Source organism: Tauraco erythrolophus, chromosome 1 (genome assembly GCF_009769465.1).
Source record: "Tauraco erythrolophus isolate bTauEry1 chromosome 1, bTauEry1.pri, whole genome shotgun sequence".
NCBI classification, from domain to species: Eukaryota; Metazoa; Chordata; class Aves; order Musophagiformes; family Musophagidae; genus Tauraco; species Tauraco erythrolophus.
This window is the reverse complement of record NC_141465.1, coordinates 50,520,183-50,546,253: the sequence shown is the minus strand read 5'-3', so window position 1 is coordinate 50,546,253 and position 26,071 is coordinate 50,520,183. Positions and strand designations below refer to the sequence as shown.

The 26,071-nt window shown below is 44.1% G+C and overlaps 1 protein-coding gene across 3 annotated transcripts; it reads right to left on the bottom strand.

Annotated features, from left to right (window-relative positions):
* Window positions 1-6,565: 6,565 nt before the first annotated feature.
* LOC104376890 (ankyrin repeat and SOCS box protein 9) lies at window positions 6,566-25,703 on the bottom strand. 3 transcript variants are annotated; one of them, XM_086618941.1, is made up of 9 exons: window positions 25,641-25,703; window positions 25,356-25,562; window positions 17,858-17,937; window positions 16,559-16,666; window positions 15,521-15,671; window positions 14,836-14,970; window positions 13,278-13,469; window positions 9,682-9,847; window positions 6,566-8,470 (listed from the first exon to the last, which is right to left on the bottom strand). In XM_086618941.1, exons 2-8 carry the CDS (start codon window positions 25,447-25,449, stop codon window positions 9,723-9,725), a joined length of 885 nt encoding a protein of 294 aa, XP_086475067.1. In that variant the 5' UTR covers window positions 25,450-25,562; window positions 25,641-25,703; the 3' UTR covers window positions 6,566-8,470; window positions 9,682-9,722. The 3 variants fall into 3 exon arrangements, with proteins under 3 accessions (XP_086475067.1, XP_086475056.1, XP_086475076.1); XM_086618930.1 differs by having other exon boundaries at window positions 25,356-25,703; XM_086618950.1 differs by lacking the exons at window positions 17,858-17,937; window positions 25,356-25,562; window positions 25,641-25,703 and adding an exon at window positions 16,877-16,907.
* Window positions 25,704-26,071: the final 368 nt, after the last annotated feature.

The window sequence follows — 26,071 nt, the reverse complement described above, 5'->3', positions numbered from 1 at the left end:
AGGTCAGTAAAAACTGCAAATTGCATGGCTTTCAGCTGGAAGAGGCAATGCCGAGCGTTTCCCTGGTCCATATGAGCCTGAGGTTGCATTCACTCCCAGCACCACAACTCTCCTAGCTCGATTTTTCCCATAATTATTTCTCTCGCAAAACTTTTCTGCAGAGGCATGTGCCAGCAATACCATCTGCTGGCTAAACGCAGCACTGGCCGGAGGAGCAGGCAAAGGCAGCGGGGCCAAGAGCCCCCATGGAAGCCACTTTCCTGCCCCCTTTCCTGTGCCCGGGGCAGAAGGCAGCCGACACCAAGGAATCACTGCAGCAGGGGAAAGGCAGAAAATCCCTATCTCAGCCTCCTGAGCCAGAAATGTATTCCGTTACTCCTATCTCACATGTCTCTCAGTGTTCTTTTTGACTTTCAGCTCATAAGAGCATGGGGTTTGGGGGCTTTTAATCATCACACTTAATAGGAAAGAAATGCCATGCATGACCACCTCTCTGCTCAGCTGCCCAGGCGTATGGAAGAGCAGACACAAACTGCAGACGACACACAGGAATCAGTCATATCTCTTTTCAAGATGTCAGGAAAAGAAGACCTCTTTGTGCTATGCCCTTTGCTGGAGCTTTGCGTGTAGTGGGCCTTCTTTAATCTAGGAAGAAGCATGTAAAACAATTTAGATCATTTTTATGGAATGAGAAAACTGAAAGGAGAGAGGATGTGCAAAACCCCTTCAGGAACTGAGCTGAGGATGTTTTCACTAGGTATTTCTTTGGGATTAAGCTGTCTGGTTATATGAGCCAGGAACGGAAAAGTATCCGAGAAACACTACAAGTCACGCAAGGAAAGCAGCCAGGAAGCACAAGATAGCTCTGGCCATTTTTTTCTTCTTGATAGGGAAAGGATGCTTTACTTACTAATAGAATCATGATATTTCGGTCACCCTTTCTGTCCAAGGAGTGGTTTAAGAGACTGTGAGTCTTTGGCTTGAGGAAAAAAAAGAGGCTATGAGAGAGGGATGAGGTAGAGGAGTATCAAGGAGGTACCAAGAAGAGAGTAAGAAACAATAGCTTGTTTTCATAAAACTAGCTGGAAACTCTTGCAGAACAAATGAGGTGAATTATCCATACACAGATATGTGACAGAGCTATAGAATTCCTCTTTGTAGGATGCCATGGATACAGAAAAATCACAAAGCTACTCAGACGTCAAAGCTTTGAGGGCACTACGAGCCCTTACTGCCCATGGCAGTCCCCTAGGGCTCCCCCACCCTGTCCATGGCCCAGGATCCCATGTCAGCCCCTGGGGCGACCAGTCCCTATCTCAGTGATGCGCTAATCCAAATATCCAGTCTTATGCTCTTATGTACCGAGGCACTCTCAGTGAGAAACTGTTAGTGAATTCATGTCAGTCAGTCTTGGCAGATAAATTGGGTGAGACAGAGGTTCAGATCCACCAGAAATGAGGAGAATCTATCTCCAAAGTGCCAGGGATAAGAAAGATAGAGATTGAATCTATTTCATTCTAGGAGGGGATTTGAATTTGTTTCCAACACCTCTGAAGAATTTGTCCCAGTAGCCCAGTGGATAATGTTTTTCATATGTTTCATTCTGTTCCTGCAAGAAAAATGAGCAATTTTCTTGATTTGGTTCAAACTGTTGGGCACTGGGTTTGTTTATTTTTTAGCTTCAGAAATAATAAAAGTAATTATAGCTTGAAAGAGAGAAAAAGCTACTTCTTAACCTTTGGTCTACAAGGAAAAGGTTTTAGGTAGGGTGTCTGGCTGGCTAAAAAATGACTGGGAGCTGTGGGCAAAGTCATCCCCTTCCAGCAGTCAGTGAGCAAAGAGAGTAAGCTGGTGGTACTCCCTGGGCCTGAGGGGTGATCCACCTTTTTTATGGGATGAATTAATAGACTTAACTCCAGGGAAGTCAGGATATTCTCGCACCTTGCACTCACCAAGGTCTGATTAGTTGAGGAGTGTCAGGGAAGTTTCCTGGCTGCTACATGGGAAGCACCTGTGCCTTGTCAAGACAGGTGCTGCGAGTCATGGTGGTCAGCCGGAGACCACGTGACTCATGAGAGGCTTAAAGGTGGGGCACTCCCAAGAGGGAGTGGGGGCATTTCCCTCCTGGAGATTGGAGTGGTAGGAGCCTCTGGAGAGCAGTGAGATGGAGCTCTCTGTTGGAGATTAGAAGAGCCTTCTGATTGTGAGATACGTTGTGGTCGCAACAGCCGTTTGGTTGCGACCCACTGTGAGAAGATACAGGCAGTCTGCGACATCTGGTGACCCTGATGTGATTTGTTGAAATGTGAGCTGCCTGGACCGCAGGGTGAAGTGCGGTAGACAAAAGATACAGAGCCCAGTGAAGCTTGAGAGTGGCAGGAGCTGCGGATTGACCAGTTTTGACCTAGGCACCTGGAACAAGGTGAGCTGCTGGGAATGGACATGAGACAGAACTTTGTAAAGGAAGGCCAGACTTTTGCACTCCTTAAATCTGCGATAATGGCTGCGGGGGCCAATATAAGAAGTGAGGATCTATATAATTTACTTAACTGGGTGGCGGAGCGTGAAGACCTAGCGAGTCTCAATACGTCCTTTAGCCTTGAGCTGTGGAAGAAGTTAGGGGATAAGTTGCTTTGTGAAGCAGTATTTGAGAATGAGGACTTGACCAAAACTGACCTGTTGCGTACATGGGGGGCCCTGGATAATATAATTCAAGAAGGGATGGTAGTAGAAGAGAAAGATGAATCAACAGGTTGTGTATCAATGGGCAAAGGTTTTGAAGGAGATGACGAACTGTCTGAGGGAGGATTGGCCTCAGACAGCATGGACAGTGAATCGGGTCTATCTTCACTGTTCAAGGATATCAAGAAAGTTGCAGGGACTGTGCAGGGACTCTGCCCCACCCTGCAGGAGGTGTTAAAATGTCCCCCACCCTTTGCCCCAACAGCCCCCCTCTCCCCCTTTATTATGCCTACAGCTCTGCCATTTGAGCAATTGGCCCCACCCCTGGCAAATTCATATCCTGCAGTATCTGGTTATCCGGCCCAGGTACGTTTGGAGCAGCCAATAATACTACAGCAAGTTATGACACTATTACAAGTAGTATCCCAGCAGTTAGCAGCTGTAGTGGAGATGTTGCAGCAGGCCATGACCCACCCTGCAGCAAGAGAGACTATAAGAAAGACCTCTGAAGCAAGTGATAGTTCTGCTGGGAAGTTACCAACCGCACCTAGACCGAGGAAAAAGTTGCCAGAATCCGCCTGTTTAGTGCAACCAGACCCCCTGGGAGCGACTACAGTAACAGTTCAACCTCGTGACCCAGTCCGTTTCTGGGACGAGGTTAGAATAAAAGCAATAGAGGCCAGGGACTGGGACCTGGCTGAAGCTCTGGGGGTACCAGTTAACAATAAAGAATCATCTATAACAGAAATGGGGGGAGGGCCTAGTGTGTTCCCTGTGGCACTAGCCCTCCCGTGTTCCTTACGTGTTAAGAAGCCGAAGTGTTATAGATGTGGAAACCGGGGACATATAAAATTGGAATGCCCAGGACGGAAGGGTCAAAGGCGGATAATAAATGCCGGAAAAGTTAATGGCCCAGTTGCTCGTCATAAATGTGGAAAACAGAGATGTTACAGGTGTGGAAAGATGGGCCATTTTGCTAAGCAATGCGAATCAAGGGTCTACACTAATGGCTGGCTGAGAAATAAAAGAATGAGAAAGTGTACGCAGATGCATGATGGTCCGGACAAAACTTTTGCGGGAGCATTACGGCAGCCGCAGGTTAACCAACAGGAGAAGCAGCCAGAGCAGCCGGGGTGGATGTATCCGTTGTCGCCGGATCAATGGATATATCCGCCGTCATGGTACGACAGAAAATGAGAACGATTCCCCCATGGTTTTGTACGGAAAGTGGAATCGGAACGTTAGAAACCCCTAAAGGCTACGAGGCGTTCTTTCAAAAAAGAAAGGGGGAATTGTCAGGGAAGTTTCCTGGCTGCTACATGGGAAGCACCTGTGCCTTGTCAAGACAGGTGCTGTGAGTCACGGTGGTCAGCCGGAGACCACGTGACTCATGAGAGGCTTAAAGGTGGGGCACTCCCAAGAGGGAGTGGGGGCATTTCCCTCCTGGAGATTGGAGCGGTAGGAGCCCCCGGAGAGCAGTGAGTTGGAGCTCTCTGTTGGAGATTAGATTGTGAGATACGTCGTGGTCGCAACAGCCGTTTGGTTGCGACCCACTGTGAGAAGATACAGGCAGTCCGTGACAGAGGAGCAGAAATATATTTGTTGCCTATTCTGAACCCATGAATACGAGTGCAGTTATTTCGGAAAGGGAGATCTGTAGTTCTTGTTGAAAAGATTTGGAAAGGCGGAGGTGCTGCCTACCAGCTTATAGGGAAAATTATATATAAGCAGCTGGATTAAAAATTTGTCAACCTCAGACCTCATGCTCACTGGGATGGTGCAAAAGGGGAGTCATGTACAGGGGTGAGACACCAACAGTTCCTATTTTGGGACAATTATTTCATCAAAGACAAAACCCGTACAACTCACATTCCTCAAAATAAGTTCATAAAATGTGTAGTTTAAATGAATGAAACAATCCTATACTTGCCATACTCATAACATCTTTCCAGGGTCTATATGAACCTTCAGGATTCAGAGTCAGCATGCTTTCACAAGACACAAAGCTGCTTTAACTGCTCCCACTGTATTTCTCAGACCTCGGGAAAGCTCTCAGGATGTCAAAAGCCCCAGACTCGGCAGAAACTCCACAGTTTAATTTGTGAAGTGAGACAGCTGACAGATTACGTACTCAATTTTACTTCACAGGCACTAAAGCCATGAATCTAGTCCTCTGTCTCTCGAATCGGTGATGATTAATGAGTTTCAGGGACTTCAAAAATGCAAAGGGCAGCAGTTCAGAAAGCAAAGGCATCACCTGGCATAGAAAAGAAACAAGACCTTGTTGCACAGTGACGTGACCCGGGTATTGCCCAGGTGTGCTGCCCAAGCCCTCAGATAGGGCTGGAAAAAGGGTTAGCGTGTTGAATGAGGCTACAAGAATTTGAAACGTTTCTCTTCCCAGCAACAGTTCATGGCTGTCATTTTAAAGAAAAGTGGACTCCCTGAGGCATCCTAGAGAGCACTTTTGCATCAAATGTTGCCTGTGTGCATGAAAACAAGTATCCCTTGGAGCAGTGAGCTGAGCAATATATCAAGGAATGACAAATAATTGCTTAATGTGGAGAAAAATAAATCCTGGGAATTTGTATCCAAAGCCAGCAGAGTTTTGGCTGGGTCTGGAGGGCAAGACAGTCTCCATTTTGACAGATACAGTGCATGTGTTAAGCAAGAAAAAGTGTCTTTAGGAGTGTCAAGTCCTGGACCTGTGGCTCTCAAGAACATGAATGTGAGGGGAACTGAGTATATCCCATGTTTAGGGATACAAGTACTCTCTTTTCTCTCTTCTAGCACCACTAATCTGCTATTTTGCAGCCGATCTGTCCCATTTTTCTAAATCAGTAAAGTAAAATTTATTTATTTCTTAGTCTTTGTGAAGTGAATTTATGTCAGTGGAGATGTAAAAGGACTTTCTCTGCATACACTCCAAAGCTGTATATTACATTTATTAGACTAGGATGTCTGCTTTTCAGTTAAGAGAAAAAAAAAAAAAAAAGCAAGAAATGAGTATGGCAGCTGTGGGTCCTTGCATACGACTGTAGAATGAAAAACTGGGTTTTGGGATGTGGCTGATCTTGCCTACAGACTTCTAAAGAACAAAAATATCTTTGCAACTATTTGTTGTGTCAGCCATCTTTCAATAAATCTAAAGACAATTTTCTTGTTTAAACCAGTTGTTGTCTTCTGTTAAGACAGGTTGCCCAGAGAAGTTGTGGATGCCCCATCCCTGGAAGCGTTCAAGGCCAGGCTGGATGAGGCTTTGGGCAACCTGGTGTAGTGGAGGGTGTCCCTGACCATGGCAGAGGGGTTGGAACTAGATGATCTTTAAGGTCCTTTCCAACCCAAACCATCCTATGATGCTATGATTCTATGATAAGAAGTCAGTTGATTAGTTCCACAGTTTTCGTAAGCAGCTCTGTATTCAGCAGAAAAAACATCTTGCAAAGCAATTTGCTGGCATTGTCCTCTCACCTTCATTTGGTCTCTGTGGGCAGAGACACTCAAAGATGCATCTAATGGAAAGGGAACTACCACCCTCCCACATCGGATGAGGCTTTGAGTAACATGATCTAGCAGAAGGTGTCCTTGCCTACGGCAGGGGGATTGGAACTAAATGATCTTTAAGGTCCCTTCCAACTCAAACTGCCCTATGATTCTATGATCTTTCCAGCCACGCAGTGTACCTGCTGCATGCTGACAGACATCTCTTGGAATTCTGACCATACAGGGATCTCCACACTCTCACTTCCAGTAAAGTGTTCCTGTTGTGTAGGCACACACAGGGCACCCAAATCATTACATGTGCCTCTTGCTGAGGAGACAGAAGAAACAAACTGATGCAAATCAGTAAAAAAAACCCAAACAAACAAAGGATGGTGAGAATTTAATTTACATGCTTTTCCTACATTGTGAAATCTCAGGCTCCTTTTCTCTAACCCTCAAGTGAGTAGAAAAATAATTACAAGAGTCCAACTCTACCTTAATACATCAGCAAAAGGCAAGATTTGCACAGTATTTGCATCTTAGTCTTATCTTTACTACAAGTGTGTTTAAAGGCAGTATTTGGTAAACTACTTGCCTGTAGGCAGCATTGCAAACAATTAGAATTCAGTCCAAAACTCCGTAGTATCAGATAATGCACGAAAGTAGTGCTATCATTTAAAAAATAAATGAAAATTAAGAAAGAGTACAAACCATTTATTTTTTAGAAAATATCCTATAAAATTGTGAATTGACTACCATTATACTGCTAACAAAATTATAGCAAAGAATCTGATAAAATATATTCCTGATAATCTTTCAAGTCCTGTATTACATTTGGAATGGTTTCAAATATAGAAAAAGGTCCAAACCTCACCTATAATGAGCTTATTCAGTTTGCATCTTGTACAACACTTATAGTTTATAACTGAGTAAGTGTTGATACATACAGCTGTAATTCACCAGTGTTTATCATAATTATATTAAAATAAATAAGCAAACATACTGAGATGATACAAGCCAAGCATAGAGAATTCTTCCTAACTACACTTGATCAGAGGCATTCAAGTAAACAGAGTCACTCTATGAAATTTCTAGAAGAAAAGCAATCTAGAAGCAAGACACTCTCACCACTTTCTCTGAGCAATTTTCTCCTGGTATCAGCATTACTCCTATAAACTCACTGGCTGAAGTTATAAAACAAGATGCTTAAAGGTAAATGATAAAACTAGTACATAAAAAAATGATTCTTCATCATCTATAGTATAATAAGCTGGGTCTTCAGCTTTCAGATATGTTACCAAAGCAGGGATTCTTCACACTTAACTTTAGCTTTCAGAAGTTAAGCACTAGATTAGCTGTCTGTTCCGTGCCTGTTCAACACAGATTCAGTTTAACCAAAATACTGATTTTAGAAGGATCCACCTTTCCCATCCAAAATGCCAGTTTCTATTCAGCCTGTGAAGACAGCTATCTATTTTTCTTCCCCAGCAGGAGAGAAAGAAGATAGAAGACCATCTAAAATCAGCCAGTGAATTTTTACATGGCTCAAATTATGTCTGATGGATTGGGTCAGATCAGTGAAGATTTCTAGGTATCTGTCAGAAAGGGAGTTACGGTTCTAACGGCATTTGTCATTTTGTCCCATTAGGGTACAATTTAGTATCCCACAGAACCAATAGAACTGCTTGCGCTGTGTTTGGTCAGCACAAAAACAATCAAACCATCTTACTAGATACTTATAGCCAGCAGTCATGTTGTCCAACCAAGGATTTGAATTGTAAATTACAAATAAGAGCATCCAGGTAGCATTTGATCCACCTTCTTCTATCTTCCCATATGCGAAAGGAAAGCTTGCACTGCGCACGCTGGCACACTGGTAAACATCAAAATAAGTTTGTGTATTTGAAGGCTGCTGGTCGAGATGAAGACTCCGTGTATTTCATTGCTGGCGTTAATGGTGTCGTCACAGTTTTTGCACACCAAGCCCAGTCTTGCAGGAGTCCCCACAGCAAAGTGAAAAAGAAAAGGATCCCCAAAAGTGCCGAAGCGCATGGCTTGCCCCTCCAATGCAGGAGGCATGTGGCCGTAGCCCAGCAGGTGAGGCGATGGGTGGACTCCTGCTCCCTGGTGATGCAGATGCCCCATGGTTCAGAGCTGGAGATTGGACAGGGCAGCGGGCAGAGGAGCCCGAGCATCAGCATCCTCACTCCCACATGTATCAGGCAGCCAATATTGCCAGGGGAGAGCCTGGGAGAGCGCAGAGTGGTCATAGCTGTGCTTCAGTTTGTGGCAGCAGGATATGCTTCTGGGAGAGAAGGAAAAATACCCAGTGTTAAAGTTTAGCTGGAGGAAATATTTGCTTTTACAACCTCAGTGGAGTAAGAACCACATATCTCATGTTTGTTTGACACATACGCTGAGCCAGCAGCTCAGCAACCGAACAGAGGTCAGAAATTATCCATTATCTTTTTAATTTGGAATGGACTTTAGTTTCAGTATTTTCATTGCTTGTTCTACGACCACACTTTAGAGGTGTTATTATTACCACTCCCTTGGAAAATGCTGTGAATGAGGTAGCACCTCTCCAAGAAAAAGAAGTGATTTCACTCTTAAGATGATCTCTCTTCTTGGGTGGGGAAAGAGGATAGAAACTGCTGTTTTTTCTGATGCATGCTGAGAAATGCTTAGGAAATATCACCTGATTTTCAGAGCAGAAAGGGAGAGCACTCAATGCCTGCAACAGCCTACGTCCTTGAAAAATAATATGCTACAAGCAGAAAATGTGTAGTTCTGAAGTGTGGCTCCCTTATGTCTCAAAGTATCAGGAGTAAGTGATTTTAACGGATGATTAAAAACTTTCCCCCCACTATTATCGCACTGTAGGGAGCTGCCATCAGCAGTGACCTACTTGCTGTCGTGGCAGAAACGCGTGTTTCATATGCTGGCCTAAATGCAGATGACTGTTGGTTGGTGCTCGTCTATCCGCAGTGTGATATACTTAGAAAATAAATAACATCTGCCAGAGGGCCTTGCTTAGGTTCAGTTGGGTTCCCCTTCCTTGTCCGTACAGCGGTGTGAGTACAGGCCTCACAGATGACAGGCACATGAGCACGGCCGACAGAGAAAGCGTAGCTATCCTTAGTATCCTTAATATATACGTGAAGTGCTGTTAGTGCTGGGCTGGGATATGCATTTTCTTTGTAAGGGGTTGTCAACCACGAGTCCTCTGAAACTGTGCCAGAGAATCAATAGATCTGTTTTAAAATGCTATGCTCATTTTCTGCGCTTTCTAGGGGGCTCTCAAGTCACATTTCCAAGCTTCGCCATGCAACCATGCAGAATTGTTCCTTTCCCAATGACATGTTTGCTGGGGGCAGTGGGAGCGAGGACTGAGTGAGCTGGTCAGTCCTGTGCTTCTTGGACCCAGGGCTTTACTAAAGACCAACGACTACCATAAAGTAACTTTGCAGGCATTGGCAACGCTACTGATGAGAAAAGAGTCTTCCCTCAACAAACCTTGCTGGGTTATTAAAGGCACTCTTTGGAACATGAAAGGCTTAGACGTGGAGAAGGAAACGTTTCAGCTCATCCGGGAGGAGAAGTCCAGTTATTTTTTGATGCTGCTTGTGTCCAAAGCACCTCCTGATGCACAGGCGACACAACTGCATCAAGGACAGCGGCCCTGGAGAAAGAGCCAGGAAACAGGTTACACACCTGACTTTATCGCCCCAAAGTTGTAAAGCTGAAACAGCAGCTGCGCATCACTGCTCCCCCCCGCCACCTCCTGCAACCCACCTCGCGCCAGGGCTGTGTGGCCCCCGGAACGCTCAGCAGTGAAAAGCCAGACCTGCATCCACCAAAGGGCATCAGCCCACCTGCAATTCCATTCAAGCCTGGTCACTCTCTGCCATTACACAGCTGCAATTAGCATTAGCAGCGTATGTCTTTCCCTTTCGAGCTGCAGGAGTGTGAAGCGCTTTGTGCAGTCTGAGAAGAAGAAATGATCGATGCTACCTTCAAAGTCCTTTGCCCCCTCACTTCCTCAGTGAGATCCAAGTTTGCAGCCCACTGCTTTCTTGAGACTTATTTCATAACAGTGACAAACACATAGCCACAGAAATACTATAATTTCATATTTAAACCTTCCAGATTAGCTGGTCCCATGCTGATAAATGCAAGCCCTGCTCAAGTATCCCCTTTTTTTAATTTAAGTACAATGACTTTATATGCTTATTTGAGGGGGCTTATCCTTTTCACAAAGAGGTAGATCTTGTGCGTTTCACACACAGATCATGTAGATCATGTGAAACATGCCTTTCAGTGTTCAGCCCCCAACATGTCATTCGTGCAAAAGGGTGCAGCCCGCAGGGGTGACAAGCATGGAGGGTTGGGGGGGGGCTATGGGAGGGCAGATAAAGGTAGAGGGGGACAGCAGCAAGTATGGATGTGGGGGATGGATGCTGGGAGTGGGAAGGACATAAGAGGAGATATTGCAGAAAGCGAGAGGGAGATGAGTGAGGTGGGAGGGGACAGCTGAGGTGTCACCCACTGTGCCAGCCAGCTGGGTGGGTGGGTAAGATAGTGGTCACCAGAGAGCTGAAATGTTTGTGCTGGTGGAGGAGTGCACGCAGTGGGAAGGAACAGGGGCTGCAGCAGAATGCAGTGAGGTGGCGGCTTTAATCAGCTTTGGAGACTTCCCTCACGCAGGACACGGCATTTTGAGCGGTTCCACAAGGCTGAAAACTGCTGCGCTATTGGAAGGGCCGTGGAAAGGGCTGCACCCTTCTGCTAGGAGTCAGCAGATGAGTGAGTTACTCTATGCTTGAGTACAAAGCAAGGCAAACTGATACAGGGCAAGTTAAGCTGGCTATTGCAGTGTCACGCTGCGCGTGTGTTTGGCCATTCTGATCTCACAGATAAATGCGCTGCCTGTAAACATCTCATTTAAAAAAGCTTGCATTCAAAAAAAAAACCCAAACCCAAAACCTAAAGACTTACCAAAACACAAGCAGTGTTGCTACGCTGGAAAATATTTAGCAAGCCCAAGCATACTGTCCAAAAACACAGTGCATTTTTGGGTCATTAGCTAATTCTCCCACCCACCTGTGAGACTCTCCCAGCAAGCAGGGTATGCGGTGGTCCAGCAACATGTCAAACTCCTGGGAAGGGAGACCACCACATGTAGTATTCTTGCTCTGGGCTAGACCTAGGGCAACTGGGCCAGCACACTCACCGACTCATCTCTAGTGGCAAAACACACTTCCTCCCTGGCCATGGGCACTGGGTTGCTGTCCCACAGAGTCTGCGGCGTGGGGGGAGAGGAGCCCTGAGCGGGAGCGGGGCAGGAGAGCAGCAGCTCAGCTGTGCTGGTGCTGAGGGGCCATGGGACTGGTGGGGTGACCCTGATCCTCATAGCACATTTTCAAACCTCCCCATGAAACCAGAGGGGTGGCGTTTGCACCGCTCCCCCAGGTTTTGACTATTCAGCTGGCCAAAGAAGTTAGACGTCAGCTGCCCATGAGACAGGGTCCTACTCAGAGAAAAGCATGTCCGAGAACATCAGACAAACACTAGTCAGCCACAAAATGCCCTTCAGGCATTTGCTGTTTCTGATTTCGATCACTGAGTTTCACTTAGAAAAGCTCCTTCCTGCCTGAGCTGTCAGCTCAGCCCGAGCAGCGCTCCTTGGGCCAGCTCCACAGGGTGTGCCTGAAACAGTCTTCTATCTCAAACAAACAGGACACACGCAGTGTCACGGGAGTCGGGAGGCTCATGCAGAGCTCAAAGAGATCACCGCTCTGTGCACTGTAGATCAGACTGGGGAGCCAAATATCCATTGCTCATATGTAACAAACAGCACTGTTGTTTTCACGCTGTTATTTTCATGTTGTTGTTTCAAGCAGGGCCTGATTCATCTCTTTATATTCCAGTTTTACCTTGGTGTGAATCTGTTCATTGTGACAATCACATCAACGTGTAAGTGGAATAATAGAGCCATGGATCACACCATTAGCAATTTGTTTAAAATAATGAAAATCCAGATTATTTAGTAATGTGAATAGTTTGCTGACGAATGAGAACATCTAAAGAAGAACACAAATACACCAATGATTAGACACAGGAGACCTTATTCTAATTTTCCTGGATTGTCAGTAAGATTTTTCTCCATAATTCATTAAAGTATTCACAATCAGTAAAATAAAATGGACCTGGAACTATTTCATTTACAGGTACAAAATAAGCACTTTTTAAGAGTTAAGCTGACAGTTTGATACTGCTGGACTATTCAGCACATAATGTTGGCCTTTAAAGAAAACCTATAAATGTATGTACATGTATTTTTTTTGTTACATCATTCTTGTGCAATTTTCCTTAATCCCCACACAAAATTAGTATGAAGTCTTTCTTTTTTAAGTTCTTTTGCACCTACATAAGATACTGGTCAAACAATAGAAGTAAAGAGCAAAGAACTAGAAGATCAGTGTTACAATATACTTTTTTTTTTTTTGAATACCACATGCATTAAAAATTTTCTGGTTGCAATTTTGCATTTATTCTAAGACTAGTATCTGGCACATACCTGACCATTAGCATACTGTATAACCAAAGATCCCAAGTCCTAGCACTTGCAGCTACCCTCAACTCCCATCAGAGGTGATTTTCTGGCTGCGTTTGTCAGCATGCTCCAGATAACACTCTTGGATCTACTCCTATCTCAGAAACAAGGGAACTGAGAGTCTTCCACTGACTTCAGTGCTTTAGGTAATCAGAAAAAGCCACCATTAATTTCTAAAGAGTGTTTTGCTTATTTTTTCACCCTAAACTCTCTTTTCCATTTTATTGTAAGCTGCATAAAATTGCTTCCTGATGCAGTAGATTCACAACCCGGAGGCTGAAAAATGAATTATCGTTGTTACCGTTATCGCTGTCGGTGCGTCACTATATTCTGATGCTAGAGGATATAGTGTCTATATATTAGTAAATGGAGGTAAGCTCGGTTGTTCCCAGTTTTGTAGCATTAGTAGCATGGAATAGCATAGCCTTTTACACCTGTTTGTGTGGTTTTTCCTTAATGATCCCGAGTGAATGACTAAAACAAACATTAAGGGCACCTTCTTTCTGCAGGAAGAGTCGTCCCACAGGGCTGCCGGGTGGGACCAGCTCCATCGGCCTCTTGCTTTCAGCATTCTTCACCCAAATGTCTGCTCCAAAGTCAATCAGCAACGTCACCAGCTCCGCACTGCAATTCCTGGCGGCCGCGTGCAGAGGGGAGTCCAGGCCCTTGCCGCTGTTCACATTTGCTCCTGAACACCAAGAGATGACATGACAGAGAATAATGACTACACAGTAGCCTATTTTCATTTCCTCCACTAGCTGCTATTTCTCTGACTAATCCATAAATGCTGCAGCATCCACCCGGAGATGGATTTCCTTATGTTTGGAAATTTTCATTACGATTTTCACATACACAGCTTGCACTGACTGGGGAGCAGTGGAGTTGTCACTAAGAAAATGATCCCAGAGGAGTGGTGCAGGAGGAAATCCTTCATCCACAGCCCAGCCCTTGGATATCTTGAAGCAGGAAAGCTGTAGTTCCACCTACGGCCCACCTTTGCTCCCCATCCCAGTGCCTTATTCCCTTAAACACATCCAGGGTTTCAACCTGTTCTGGACCGGAATCTTAAGCCGGTGAGATTTTCAAATGCCAAATCCTCTGCTGGGGAAAAAATACGAGGATGGAAAAGTTCTGGAGGTCCTTGGTAGAGGAGGATATAAGCAAGCACCCCCATCCATTATCCTGGACTAATGGCCCCTAAAACATAAGAAAGGTGAAATGCAGAACAAATTCAAAACTATTTATAATGTTTTTATAGTACACATTCTCATACATAGAAGGCCACAAAAAAAACCCAAAATGGCAGAAAACAGAAAATAGTAGCCAAACTTTTAAAATGTAAATTATAAGTTGTATTTGATTTCTTCCAAAAAAAAGGTCACTATGCTAAATAGTGCATAAGGTGATCTAAATATTTTTTTGTTTTTTCAAAGCGGCTTTGCTGGTCCGTCGTTTTCGTACTAGCTATGTGGCTACTTTAGGTTTTATGGTCCCTTTGGTTAAAAGACATGCACTACTGTAGACAGAAAAAAAATGGGCTTCTATGATTATCTAAGTGCTTAGACTTGTAGCTCAGTTTGTTTGATGCAAAGAATATAGTGTTGGACATTTTTCTGTGTTGGAAATATTTCAAACACTTTATGAACTTGGTGGATATTAGAACATGTTTGCAGAAATACTATATAAAAATGATTGAATCAATTTTTGGGGGGTAAAAGAGGCAAGAAAATAGAAAAATGAATGTTTTTCCTGCCCACTTCAAATAACTGCAGCAGCACATACACAGACACTGGAAAGGATGCTGTTTGTTCCAGGCACCACTGACCGTGTGAACTCCAGGATCACCCATCATTTTATTGGGAGCTGTAAAGCTGAGTTCCTGGGTAAAGAAGACCTTGGTTACTCTGCTACAGCATTTAACCTAGGGCTGCCATTAAGAGTGAAACACTTTCCGGTCCCAGAGCAGGAACTCCTCTAAATCCTTAATGCAAAGAGAATCCAAAGAGAGATGTTGCAGGAAACAAAAGTACACCATCCTTTATGTTTCTTTTTACCTGACTCAAGCAGCTTCTTGGCGCAGTTCACTTGCTGGTTCTCACAAGCTACATAAAGTGGAGTACCCAGATGCTTGATGTTATGATCTATGTTTACCCCATGGGACGCAAGGAATTCGACACATTGCACATGACCTTAAAACGGACAAAAAAAAGTCAATTTGCAGAGATCAGGCATTTTATCAGAAAATTCTCTTTTGCAGCAGGAGATTTTGCAAAGATTTAATGTTTTGTCAAGAGACAGTAGTGTAATACTTTCATCCACTCCGGTGTTTCCAACCTGGAAAACAGGAGCTGCAAAGCGGTGGTTAGCAAAGCAGGCTAAAGCCCTCACATTTTATCTGACTCATTTCAGATGTCTGCCGAAGACCAGGTGAATCACTCCGTGTTTCTCTCCACTGCTTTTGAAGATAGCCTTGCCTACTCCCTACATTGTAGACAACTGACTTGGACAATGCAACAACCCCTTCCAGGTGCCACCATATGACCTCAGAGGCCCTGAGAGCCCAGTTGAGCTGTCCTTAGTGAGCACAAGGGGCTGGAGGAACTGCACCACTCGTGATGAGACCAACTAGGAAGATATTTCACATGACCCGAATCAAGAAAATGGTCTTCTTTACCCCTCTTTTCCACTTCGACAAGTTACTAGTAACATGGAAAGGGGTGACGATGCCCCTGGGTTTACCTCTCTTAGCAGCTTCATGGATGGGAGATGCCAAGTCACAGGGTGGGTGTAGGCTGGCTCCGTGCTCCAGCAATAAATTTAAGCAAGCCACACTGCCACTGACACAAGCACTGAACAAAGGAGTGTGCCAGTCGACAGTAAGTCCATTCACCTGGGGGAAAAAAACACAATCAAGTTTTTCGTTCATCTTATTAGAATTCCAAATGGATTAAAATTATCCAGTTTCTCAACAGAAAATAAGGTTCTCAATTCTTTTTATTTAATTCCTTGCAAAAACTGCCTACTGCTTCTCAGGATTACAATATTTTATTAAAAATATCATTAAAAATATTTTTTAAAATTGTCCCCAAGTCTCTCCTCCTGCAAATGAATGTCTAATCAGTGCCATTCTGGACTATCTCTGGAGCTATCAAGCTACCAAGTCAAGTGCGTGCCCATTTCTCGGTTATCTCAGCTGAAACACCTCTGCCATTACCCTGTCCTGAAATAGTGCATTTTTAGCTGAAAGTGTGCAGCCTTCCCTTTTTTAAAAAAAAAGTAAACTAAGAGGTAGTATAATTTCAACATTAGCTCAAAAACTAGAGACCATGAGACACACCCATTTCACCGTCATACTTGCATGTTGTTTCCATTTTCCTCTCATTTTATCATCAGTTGATCCTGACAGTCCTACATCTCTACTTAAGATTCTGCAATACTGACACCAACAGGATTAGTGTGTGCAGAAAACAAAATACACCCTTAACTGTTGCAGGATTATAAGCTCTTTCCTAAAGGCACTTCCCCTTATTCTTTCAGTAAATGATGAAAACATTGCACCTTCACCTAAAGAACAATAGTAACTGTTGTTTATATCTGTGCTTTTTGGATTGCTTTATCAAGAAGTGCATTTTATGACAGACATACTTTAAATTGAACTAAGTACAGACTGTAAATCACAGTGAAACACTGTCATGAAATAGTACATCACCTGGCACTAAAAAGTGATAAGACAACATACTAGCACTGGAGACAATGGTCTGTCCCTCGGGCACTCACCTGAGCACCATGTTTTAATAGGACACTGGCACAAGCAGCATGACCCCCGAGACAGGCTTCATGGAGAGGAGACACCTGGTCTGCTGTAACAAGATTCACATCACTCCCCTGGTGAATTAATAGAAAATATCAATACAATTGACTACCAAAATCTCCATACAAAAAAAAACCCAAACCAAATCCTAACCCTTTCTATAATGACCTTTAAAGCTCCATGTAACCACACCTTCCTCAACTGCCTGGAGCTGCTCATCTCAATAGTTAAGCAGAGAAAGGGGCTGTGATGCTTTGGCTCAAGCAGATACTGGCACAGCATACCATAGGTCATGACTTCTACACACTGCTAATCGGCACAGAAAGCTGCAGGTGGTGGACCGTCTGATGGGACAATACAGACATTCTTTTAGGAACTCAGCATGGTTTTATTTCTACTACACCATGAATAACAAACTCTGAAATAAAAAAATAAAAAGATTAAAAATTGCTGCTGGAGCTCTTGGCAGGGTTGTGACTGCCTTGTTTTTACATCACCGCTCAAGCAATCTGACCTCCTGCCTGCTGAGTCTGTGGTAGTTCGACTGGATTGAATCCTGAAATGCTTTTGAGGTGTTTTCTGGTCTTTGGTCAGAGTATGGCATGCTCTGAAGGAAAGCCAGCCCCTGCATTAGAAATTGTTCGTTTGGTTCTACAGGATCTTTTGTTTCTAGCAATCTTGATGCTCCAGATGGTTAAGCTGGAAGAGTCTCCATCTTTCCAATAACCCTTCCTTTTCCATCAATTCCTCCACAGGCTAAATTTAAGAATTTCAAGGAAACTGAGCAGTGAGGTTCAAGAATCATTTCTCCCTAGACGTGCCCTTCTGCAGTGGGAGCAGGGGCCCTGGACACCCTCAGGCACTTCATGAACAGATGTGTGGGTGGCTGAATTGAACCCTCAACTAGAGCCTTGCCTGGGTCAGGAGCTGCCCCCCTCCCAGGGCACCAAACACTAGCCGCAGGTGCAGGAGCTGCAGAAGGAACCCCCCAGACAGTCGGAGATCCCAGAGACCCAGGGTCCTGTTATCTGCACCAGAATTAAGGTATGAGCCAGGATATTTTGATATGTCCTCAGCTTAGTGCACAGAGCTCGTGCTAGGCAAGGAACAGCTCATAGGGAAAGAAAGGTATCTGTTACAGGCAGATTTCACTGCATTCTACTCAGCATGATTTTCTCAGCCTGGAGGTTTCACAGTAAAGCACAGCCGGCGTTCCATGACTGAGCAAACCCAGCAGAGATCGTATCAACCCGACGGAGGGGTACCTGTTTGATGAGTTCCTTCAGAGTAAGCAGACGCCCATGGATAGAGGCATCGTGTAAAGGAGACCAGTCTGAAACGAAGTCTGTATAAAGAGAAAGACGGGAATAAGGCTAACAACTCCATGGGCTGTTTCCTTAGTGTTTGTTTCTTCACTGTGTGATCCCAGTAAACCTCACTGATTTATTACAGGAGCTGCCAGGCTTTCCTCGGAGCAGCTGCCGCAAGGGAGGAAGACAAGAAGACGGCTTCTCTCTGCATGTGTTTTTAACTCATCCCGTGTCAGCGCTGAGCAGCTGGGCTCCCCTTCAGCAGATGAGAGAGGGATTTGCAGAACATCACCTCGCTCTGACTGAACTTATCCCTCACTTTGAATTAGTTCCAGTGCTTTTGTTTTCACAAGCTCATTACGTTTTATCAATTAGCTCAGAAGGACTACGTTTTGAAGAGAGTACGGCTGCTCAGTCATTTACCCCTGCTTTGAGATGGGCTAGAGCCAACAATACCTAACCAGAGGAGGTACCAAAGTACAAGGAGATAAGTTCTGTTGCCTGTTGATTTTGCCAGTGTTTGGTGTTAGCCTTGTGCAGTGGTGCATTTTGAATAGTAGTCGTATTCTCTGCATCGTTGAAACCATGAAGTGAGGTACAGCATGTAGAGAGGGAAGCTCAAAGGAAGGGTCTGCCCCAGCTTGTAGGGACAGCTGAGGGGATGGGATGGGACAGGACGCAGACTTCACAGCAGTGAGGACACAGGCTCAGCCGGTCAGTGGTGAAGTAGGTCGTAGAGAAACTGTTCCTACCACTGCGATCAATACACTGATACTTTTAAGTGTCCATATAAAGCAAAAAGATTCATATTTGCTTTTATAAGGTCTTATGTGAAAGATTGACTTCAGGTCACCTTGCCAGATAACTGAGGAGGTATGAAAGGTCTCTGTCAGAAACTGAATTTTAACTAGCTTTCCCAAGTAATCTTGGTATATAAAGCCTGATGTTCTGAAAAATATCACGTCAAAAATAATTACTGGAAATGAGTCAGCATAGTTCTGGCTGGATCAAGGAGGTATGGGAGGGAATCTTTAGGGTTAAATTCAGTACCAGACCTGTCAAGTCATGTAAAGTGCTTTTCTGAAGGATGTTTTTGCCAGACACGAGCATTATTTGATGCATTTTACAAGACATGCATATCTTTTCTCAATTGCGCTGCATAACATAAAGGTCTGAGGAAATACTTACTGCTAATGACTTTTGTGTTTCACCTCTCTAGTTGCAGTATCTGTTCTTTATTTTAGTATGGTGAAGCAAACTAGCTAAGTGTCAAGGACTATGCAAATATTAATAGAAGGGGATCTTCAGTATTACAAATTTTATGGCTCAGAGCCAGCTGACAGCAATAATCCCTTCGGGGGACATTTGCTTCCTTCAGTATTAATTGCCTCAAAACCCCATGTCTGGTCGATGTCAATGGTCCAGATTCCCACTGGGAAAGAAGAGAAGCATTTCCAGAGGGCATTTCATCCAGCTTCTTTTGGAAGCACACTTTGCTGCTCTCTGGAGATGTCCCAATGTCCTTCCACTAACTACAGAGAAATCCTCAACAACCAATTGGAAGAGTTGCTGAGGTTTTCAGGGACTAAACTAGATCACGTGCATGTAATAGGATGCTTAACAGGGAGAAGTCCTCCTTCAGTAACTAAATCTAATAAAACACCATAATTCTTTAAAATAATTTTTTCAAATTAGTTGATGATGTCTGTGCTTGTGCAAGATCCTCAGATCTTGTCTCGGGTATGAACGTGTGTGGGAGAGCTGAACCCCTCAGAGCTGATGTCCTGCCCCTTCTGGCTATGCCACGGTGTGCTGGAACAGTGTGACAAGCAGCTGTGTCAGCCATCTCCCAGTCTGTTGGGCTATCGCTCCCCTACCTTCAAGTGTCCTCAGTAAAAGACATCAAATTTAAACAAGATAGGATCTAGTACAGCAAGACTTATAAAGTTTTTTTGATTGAAAAATTCTGCACTGAGTAAATAGTGACCTGAAGATGGTGGTATCTGAAATGTGTTGTCTGTCACACAGAAGATCTTTGCCTGCATAACAGTGTTAGATAGAGGAACATAGTAGGCCACTATGTTTGCGTAGTGGCCGCAAAAGGTCTGCTATAGATTTATAATTCTTACAAGACTCTTTTATGACCGTGCAATACATCTGTCTAGAGTTGTTCAAATAGGCAAAAGGATATTTCTGCTACTACAATACACCATTTTTAAGTCACTTGCTGTCCATCACAATGCTTATCTGCATAGCACACTTTTGCAAATATTTACATATTGCATGTTAGTATCTCTGAACAACTAGGGTGAATTTTAGTGTTTCCTTTCTTGGACACCAAAAATGTCAGTCTCCATAACAAGCAGCTAGTCAAATTGGTAGTAGTCACACACGCATCACAAGAGGGAACCCAAACGATCCCTGTGATAGGTCTTACTTGAATGAAACAATTTTAAATAATCTAGCAGAATAATCAAGACTTCAACTTCTCTTGTGAGAATCCTTCCCTAAAAGTGCTCCAGCATGCTCCTGGTTCACAGGAGAAACCCAGCGGCATCCTGGAAATAACCTCAGAGTGGATTTGCAGCCTGAAGGAGAGTGAGCTATGGTGGAACAAGGCCCTTAGGAACAGGAGTCTCATCAGGGATGGCTGGACAGGCAGCTGATTAATGATTTTCACTATTCCTCCTCATTTCCCTGTCTCTGCTTATGACTTCTACCTTGTTAAAGGGAAGGAAAAGGGGGAAAGCTTGTCTAAAATACTAGATCATTCTCTAGTTTATGCTAGGTTTATATTTCCTTGATTTAATCTATCACCGGGCACCCCTTGGGGCCAGAAAGGAGGTTTATTTTGTGTCCACCAGAGACTGATCATGACCAGAAACAAGACGCAGATCTGGTGACTGGAGCTTCTGTTACCTGATCTATGTGTCCTGCTCATAGGTGCAGCTGAAATTACTATCAGTCAGCTTTGAATTCTGAAGTACAGACATCTTGGAGAGCAGGCTGGGAGGGACTATCAGCCCCAGCGCTCTGCCTCATCTGAGCACAAGGCTCAGTCTCCTTCCTGCACTCTCCCCGGGGAGAAGGCTTGGTGCCTTCTCCTGCTCTTGGCATGTATTATTTGTGACAGCTGTGGATTTGGGTCTTTTCCTTTTGATGGTAAGTTTTTTGCCAGGGAACTGGGAAGGTGTTAGATGATCTATTGACCATGGCCTACAGACTAGGTGTTTGGTGGACACTTTGAAAAGTGGCATCTATTCCACTGCTGCCTGTGACTATGAGACACAGCCAGAGACTGCGAAGGCTTGGTAGGTAAACCTGCACTGCCAAGTAGAGAAAGCCAGGAGGATAATTCAGCACTGAGCTTTAAGCGGGTGAAGATGTGAAGGCAAGTCAGTCTGCACCATCTGGACTCAAAGACAGAAACGGTCCCAATCTCTTTTATTTACCAGTATAGAAATAGCCAACAAGATGAGATTCCACGAGTCAAGTGATCTTTTCCAGTCTTGTATTACTTACACTGTGAAAGTCAAAGGGAAAAAAAACAAGAAACTGAGAAGCGACTCAAACTTCACAGGCACAGAAAGATTCATCAACTCAGATGTGATTCATATTTGGGAGAAGCCTCAAAATTAAAAGGCCAAAGGACAGAGATGTAACCTCAATACAGCTTTATAGGCTGTTTCAAGTACATGAAAAGAGGAATGAACTCAGGAAAACTGGTTAATGTACATCAATTAATTTTTAAAGAAAATAGTATTCTTCATTATTGACATCATTTGAGCTCTGCCTGCCTCCTTCTATGTTCCATTGGCCATGTCCCACAACAAACACGTAATTCCAGTAAGTTCACAAACATCCTTTGGTTTTAGCAAATGGACAGTCGGTTCCAGAAGATGTGGTTCTGTTCTCGTAAGGATAGCCAAACTGTGCTATAATTATTAAAGCACAGTATTATTAGTTGACTAAAATAGCTTTGCTTTCAGCGATGTGTGTCAAATGATGCTTATCTGACCATGCTGTTGTTCTTGCTGATCCTGCCTGTGTTACCACTGGTTGTGTATTCAGGCTCTGTAAAAAGCTTTTGATTTTCCCATTTAGAAACCAATGTCATTGCCCAATCTGCATGAGTTGCAAGGGAAGTATGTTTGTAGCAATTCTAAAAATCTAGATTGAGGAACAAGTTTTCTGAGATGCAGCTTGGTCTTTTTTTGGCCACGCAAATACAGGCGGGGTTTTCTGCAAACTACCAAATTGTTTTATCATCATGTCAGCATTCTAGTGGCAAAGAGAGGTGCACAGTCATGCCATCACATTCATGTGCAGAATTTATCTATTCAGTGCTTGCTTGAGAAGAGGTAGGTTTCTACCAAGACTCTAAAAAACAGCCAAACCAGACCATAGTCATCTACGGACTGGCCATTAGCTTGCAATTTTCCAAAGTCTTAGCAACAAATTAAAAGACTGACCACATAAGCATCAAAAATAAATGTCAGTGGAAAATAAAAAGAGGTACACGCCAACACTTAATAATCCATCTGGGAATTCTGTACTGAGAGAACTGAGGCTTTTATCCTGAACAGAAGTGGACGCCTATGGTAGCATCACACAAGCCTTGGATACATTGGGAAGAGGAGGGTTAAAGGCCTGCTTGATGATTAATTGCCACAGCATGCTTCCAAATCTGCTGTCATGAACAGCATGGCCCCAAGCTGCCATCTCTCCTGCCCTAGCTCCACCTGCAGCAAACACCTCCGCCCTGAAGCAACGCCAGGGAGGCCACCTCCCTGCAGGGGAGGGCAAATTACCCCAGTTCCTGCACCCAGAGCATCATCCTCCAGCAAACCACAAATTTTCTGTTTTCTGCGTGCTCCGGGCTGGAGCTTGTGTTTTTCACTTGGACAGGGAGGGGAGGCTGCAGTGGATGTTGGGGTCTCACTCCCCACTTCTGCACAGCATGCCGTCAGTAATATAAATGATCCGTGTTCATACCATGCACAGGCTTTTGATTAAAGCCTAAGCAAATACCAGTGCTAACTGGCCACAGACTTTTAAAATCCTGAAATAGCGACTTTTGGCAAAGTCTTCAAAACACTTTGCTTGCCAGAGCTGCCCCTGAAGGAACAAGGCTGGTGTATGTGAGTGGCACAGCTATGTTCACTGAATTTACCACCACAGGAACATTGAAATGTCCTGAAATCACAAATCAGAAAGGATTTCTGATTGCCAAAAATACATACAACTGCTCTTTCACAGAGGCACGAGACTGTTTACCCAAATTTGAAATTTACCCAAACCTTAGTCCACAGGCAAGCTGAGTCAGGCCTCCATAGCTTCAGCATCTAGACGTCCAAAACCCACTGGCTTTCAGTCAGTCACCTAGCTCCCTTTTCACCACTGAAGATCTCAGCTAGCCCAGAGGTTATATTAAACCTCTGGTTGTATTTGATTGCGCTGCCATCGCTTGGGCAGGTGAACACAGGCAGGGTGGTGCACACAGAGGGAGCCTTGTAGCAGTAACCACACAAACGTGCAGACCCTGACTGCTCTCTGTGGACAACAGAGCATTCACAGGACCTTTCTAGAAGAGCACTCATTTTTGTGGTGATGGATGAAAGTATCTTTTTCCAGCCTCTGACCATGTGGAGGGTGTTACACACTCCGTGCCTGTCTCCAAGCTGGTTTCCTTCTGCAGCGGTCACACACAGTGAGGCTCGCAAGGGGCTTTGAAATCCCTTTGGGAGAGGTGTGCTCTTGCATGCAGATTTGCATACGTATATGCCTATGGCATTATATATAACAGAATTACAAATGGTATTTTTCATATTCTAAAGCTTTCCCCTAGAGATTGTGATATATGTAGCCAGAGCCAAATATATTCCTGCTGTAGGTTGCCAGCAGAGTTTATTGACTCTGCTAAGGAGCAGGCAGACACAATAGGAATGGACTGAACTCTGATTTTCAAAGAACCAAATGATCTGGGTGCAGCAGTGCGGCATGTGGACTCCTCTCCTTCCAGCCTTCTTCCAGCCGCTGCAGCTCATCTCCAGTGCAGACCTGGTTCAGTTCACACTGTTAATAACATTGCCGTCCCTTCCCTCCCACCCCAGCCTCAGTATGTACATACATGACATAAGTGTGGAGAAGCAGACAACACAGCAAATATACTGATCATCTAGTTTTAGGGACTGATTTTTCCATTCGATATGAATGGAAGCATCCTGAACAGCACAGGAAAGGAGGAATGACAGTGTAAAGTCACATTATCTTAATTTACCTCATTCCCATGGAACTTGACGTGAGCTGAAAATGTAGCTCAGAAAACAGAGCTACAGGGAACATGTCTAGGTAAACTGTTATGCAAAGTTAAATTACTTGTCTTTTGTCACCATGTTATATTTTCAATGGCTCTGGGCCAGATAACAGAGCAACGATCAAAGTGAGGCCATTCATCTGAATAACTGTTCACTGGTGACCACAGCATCATTGGTCTCAACTGACCACAACACCTTGGCCATTGCAGAAGAACCTGCTAGGGCTGGTGGCTCAGCCTGGGTAACAATACTTGGGTCTGCTCATCTGAAACAAAAAGGAAAAGAAGAAAAAGGAAAAGAAGAAAAAGGAAAAGAAAAAGAAAAAAAAAGGAAAAGAAAAAGGAAAAGAAAAAAAAGAAAAAGAAAAGGAAAAAGAAAAAGAAAAAGAAAAGAAAAAGAAAAAGAAAAAGAAAAAGAAAAAGAAAAAGAAAAAGAAAAAGAAAAAAAAGAAAAAGAAAAAGAAAAAGAAAAAGAAAAAGGAAAAAGAAAAAGAAAAAGAAAAAGAAAAAGAAAAAGAAAAAGAAAAAGAAAAAGAAAAAGAAAAAGAAAAAGAAAAAGAAAAAGAAAAAGAAAAAGAAAAAGAAAAAGAAAAAGAAAAAGAAAAAGAAAAAGAAAAAGAAAAAGAAAAAGAAAAAGAAAAAGAAAAAGAAAAAGAAAAAGGAAAAGAAAAAGGAAAAGGAAAAGGAAAAGAAAAAGGAAAAGATAAAGGAAAATGAAAAAGAGAAAAAAAGGAAAGAGGAAAGGAAGAAGGAAGGGAAGGAAAAGAAAAAAAAAGAAAAAAGAAACTGAACCAGTGCTGAGCTTCCAGCTGGCACTAACCTAAGTCAAACATGCCACACTGCGACTTCTTTTTCAACATGCTGTGATTTCAGTACTGCATTTGTTTCAGCTTGTACAAACTGCAGTAAGGTATCAGACACTTTTCTGTGATACACCAAAAAAGAACCAAAAATTCCGTATCAAATAGGAATAGCTCATTAAAATCCCTTCTGAAGTGTGTGGGACATTGTGTGGGACTGACTGTGGACCTGCCCTGGAAGCGGGACATGGGGAGCCGCACACCACCGTAGCCTGACCCTGCCCTTCGCCGCTGCTGTGGAGGCGAATGCTGGTGGCAAGGTGGGAGCGTTACTTACCCCTCATCACCGGGTTTGATAGAGACGTTGCAGACGCCTGGCCTCCGGCTCCTTGCAATTTTCTGGAATTTTGATTCGTTCCCTCATCATCCATCTCAGCTCCGTCTGTCCAATTTCTGCTTTTTCACTTCACAGTTGGTCTCAACAGTTCAAACTCCATCATTCCCGGCGAGCCCCCAGCAGCGGGAGTGATCTGTTAAGCAGACTCTGCACACACGAGTCAAACGGACCTTGCAGCAGACTGGGACGCAGTGCTGGCAGCGCTGTGTGCAGAAACTCGAGTACCTGGGTTGGGATTTAACTAAACGGCTCCCCGGCTGCCCTGGGAGGCAGCCAGCGATCCAGCGAAGCCAGAGATGTGCCTGATGTCACATCCTCCCCAAAGCGGCGCCCAATGAGGGCGCCCGCCAGCTGTTTTTATCAGGAAGGAAATTCTTAGTTTGCCAAAAAAACAAAACAGAAAAAGCCAGTTCAACTCGTTGAGCAAACTCTGCCTGCAGGGGCTTTGCAAAGAAAACCCCGCACAGATACGAGCGGGTGCACAGATCTCCCAAGAGTCATTTGGAAGCAACTTTTCCATGTGAGGCTCCCTGGATGCCGTACACTGTGTGAAACCACCCCTCTTATCTGCTGAGACCGTGACGGTATGCAAGAAATGGAGAAAGGGAGAGACGAACGCCTGCCGTGCATCAGCGGTCACCGCATACCGTACGGAT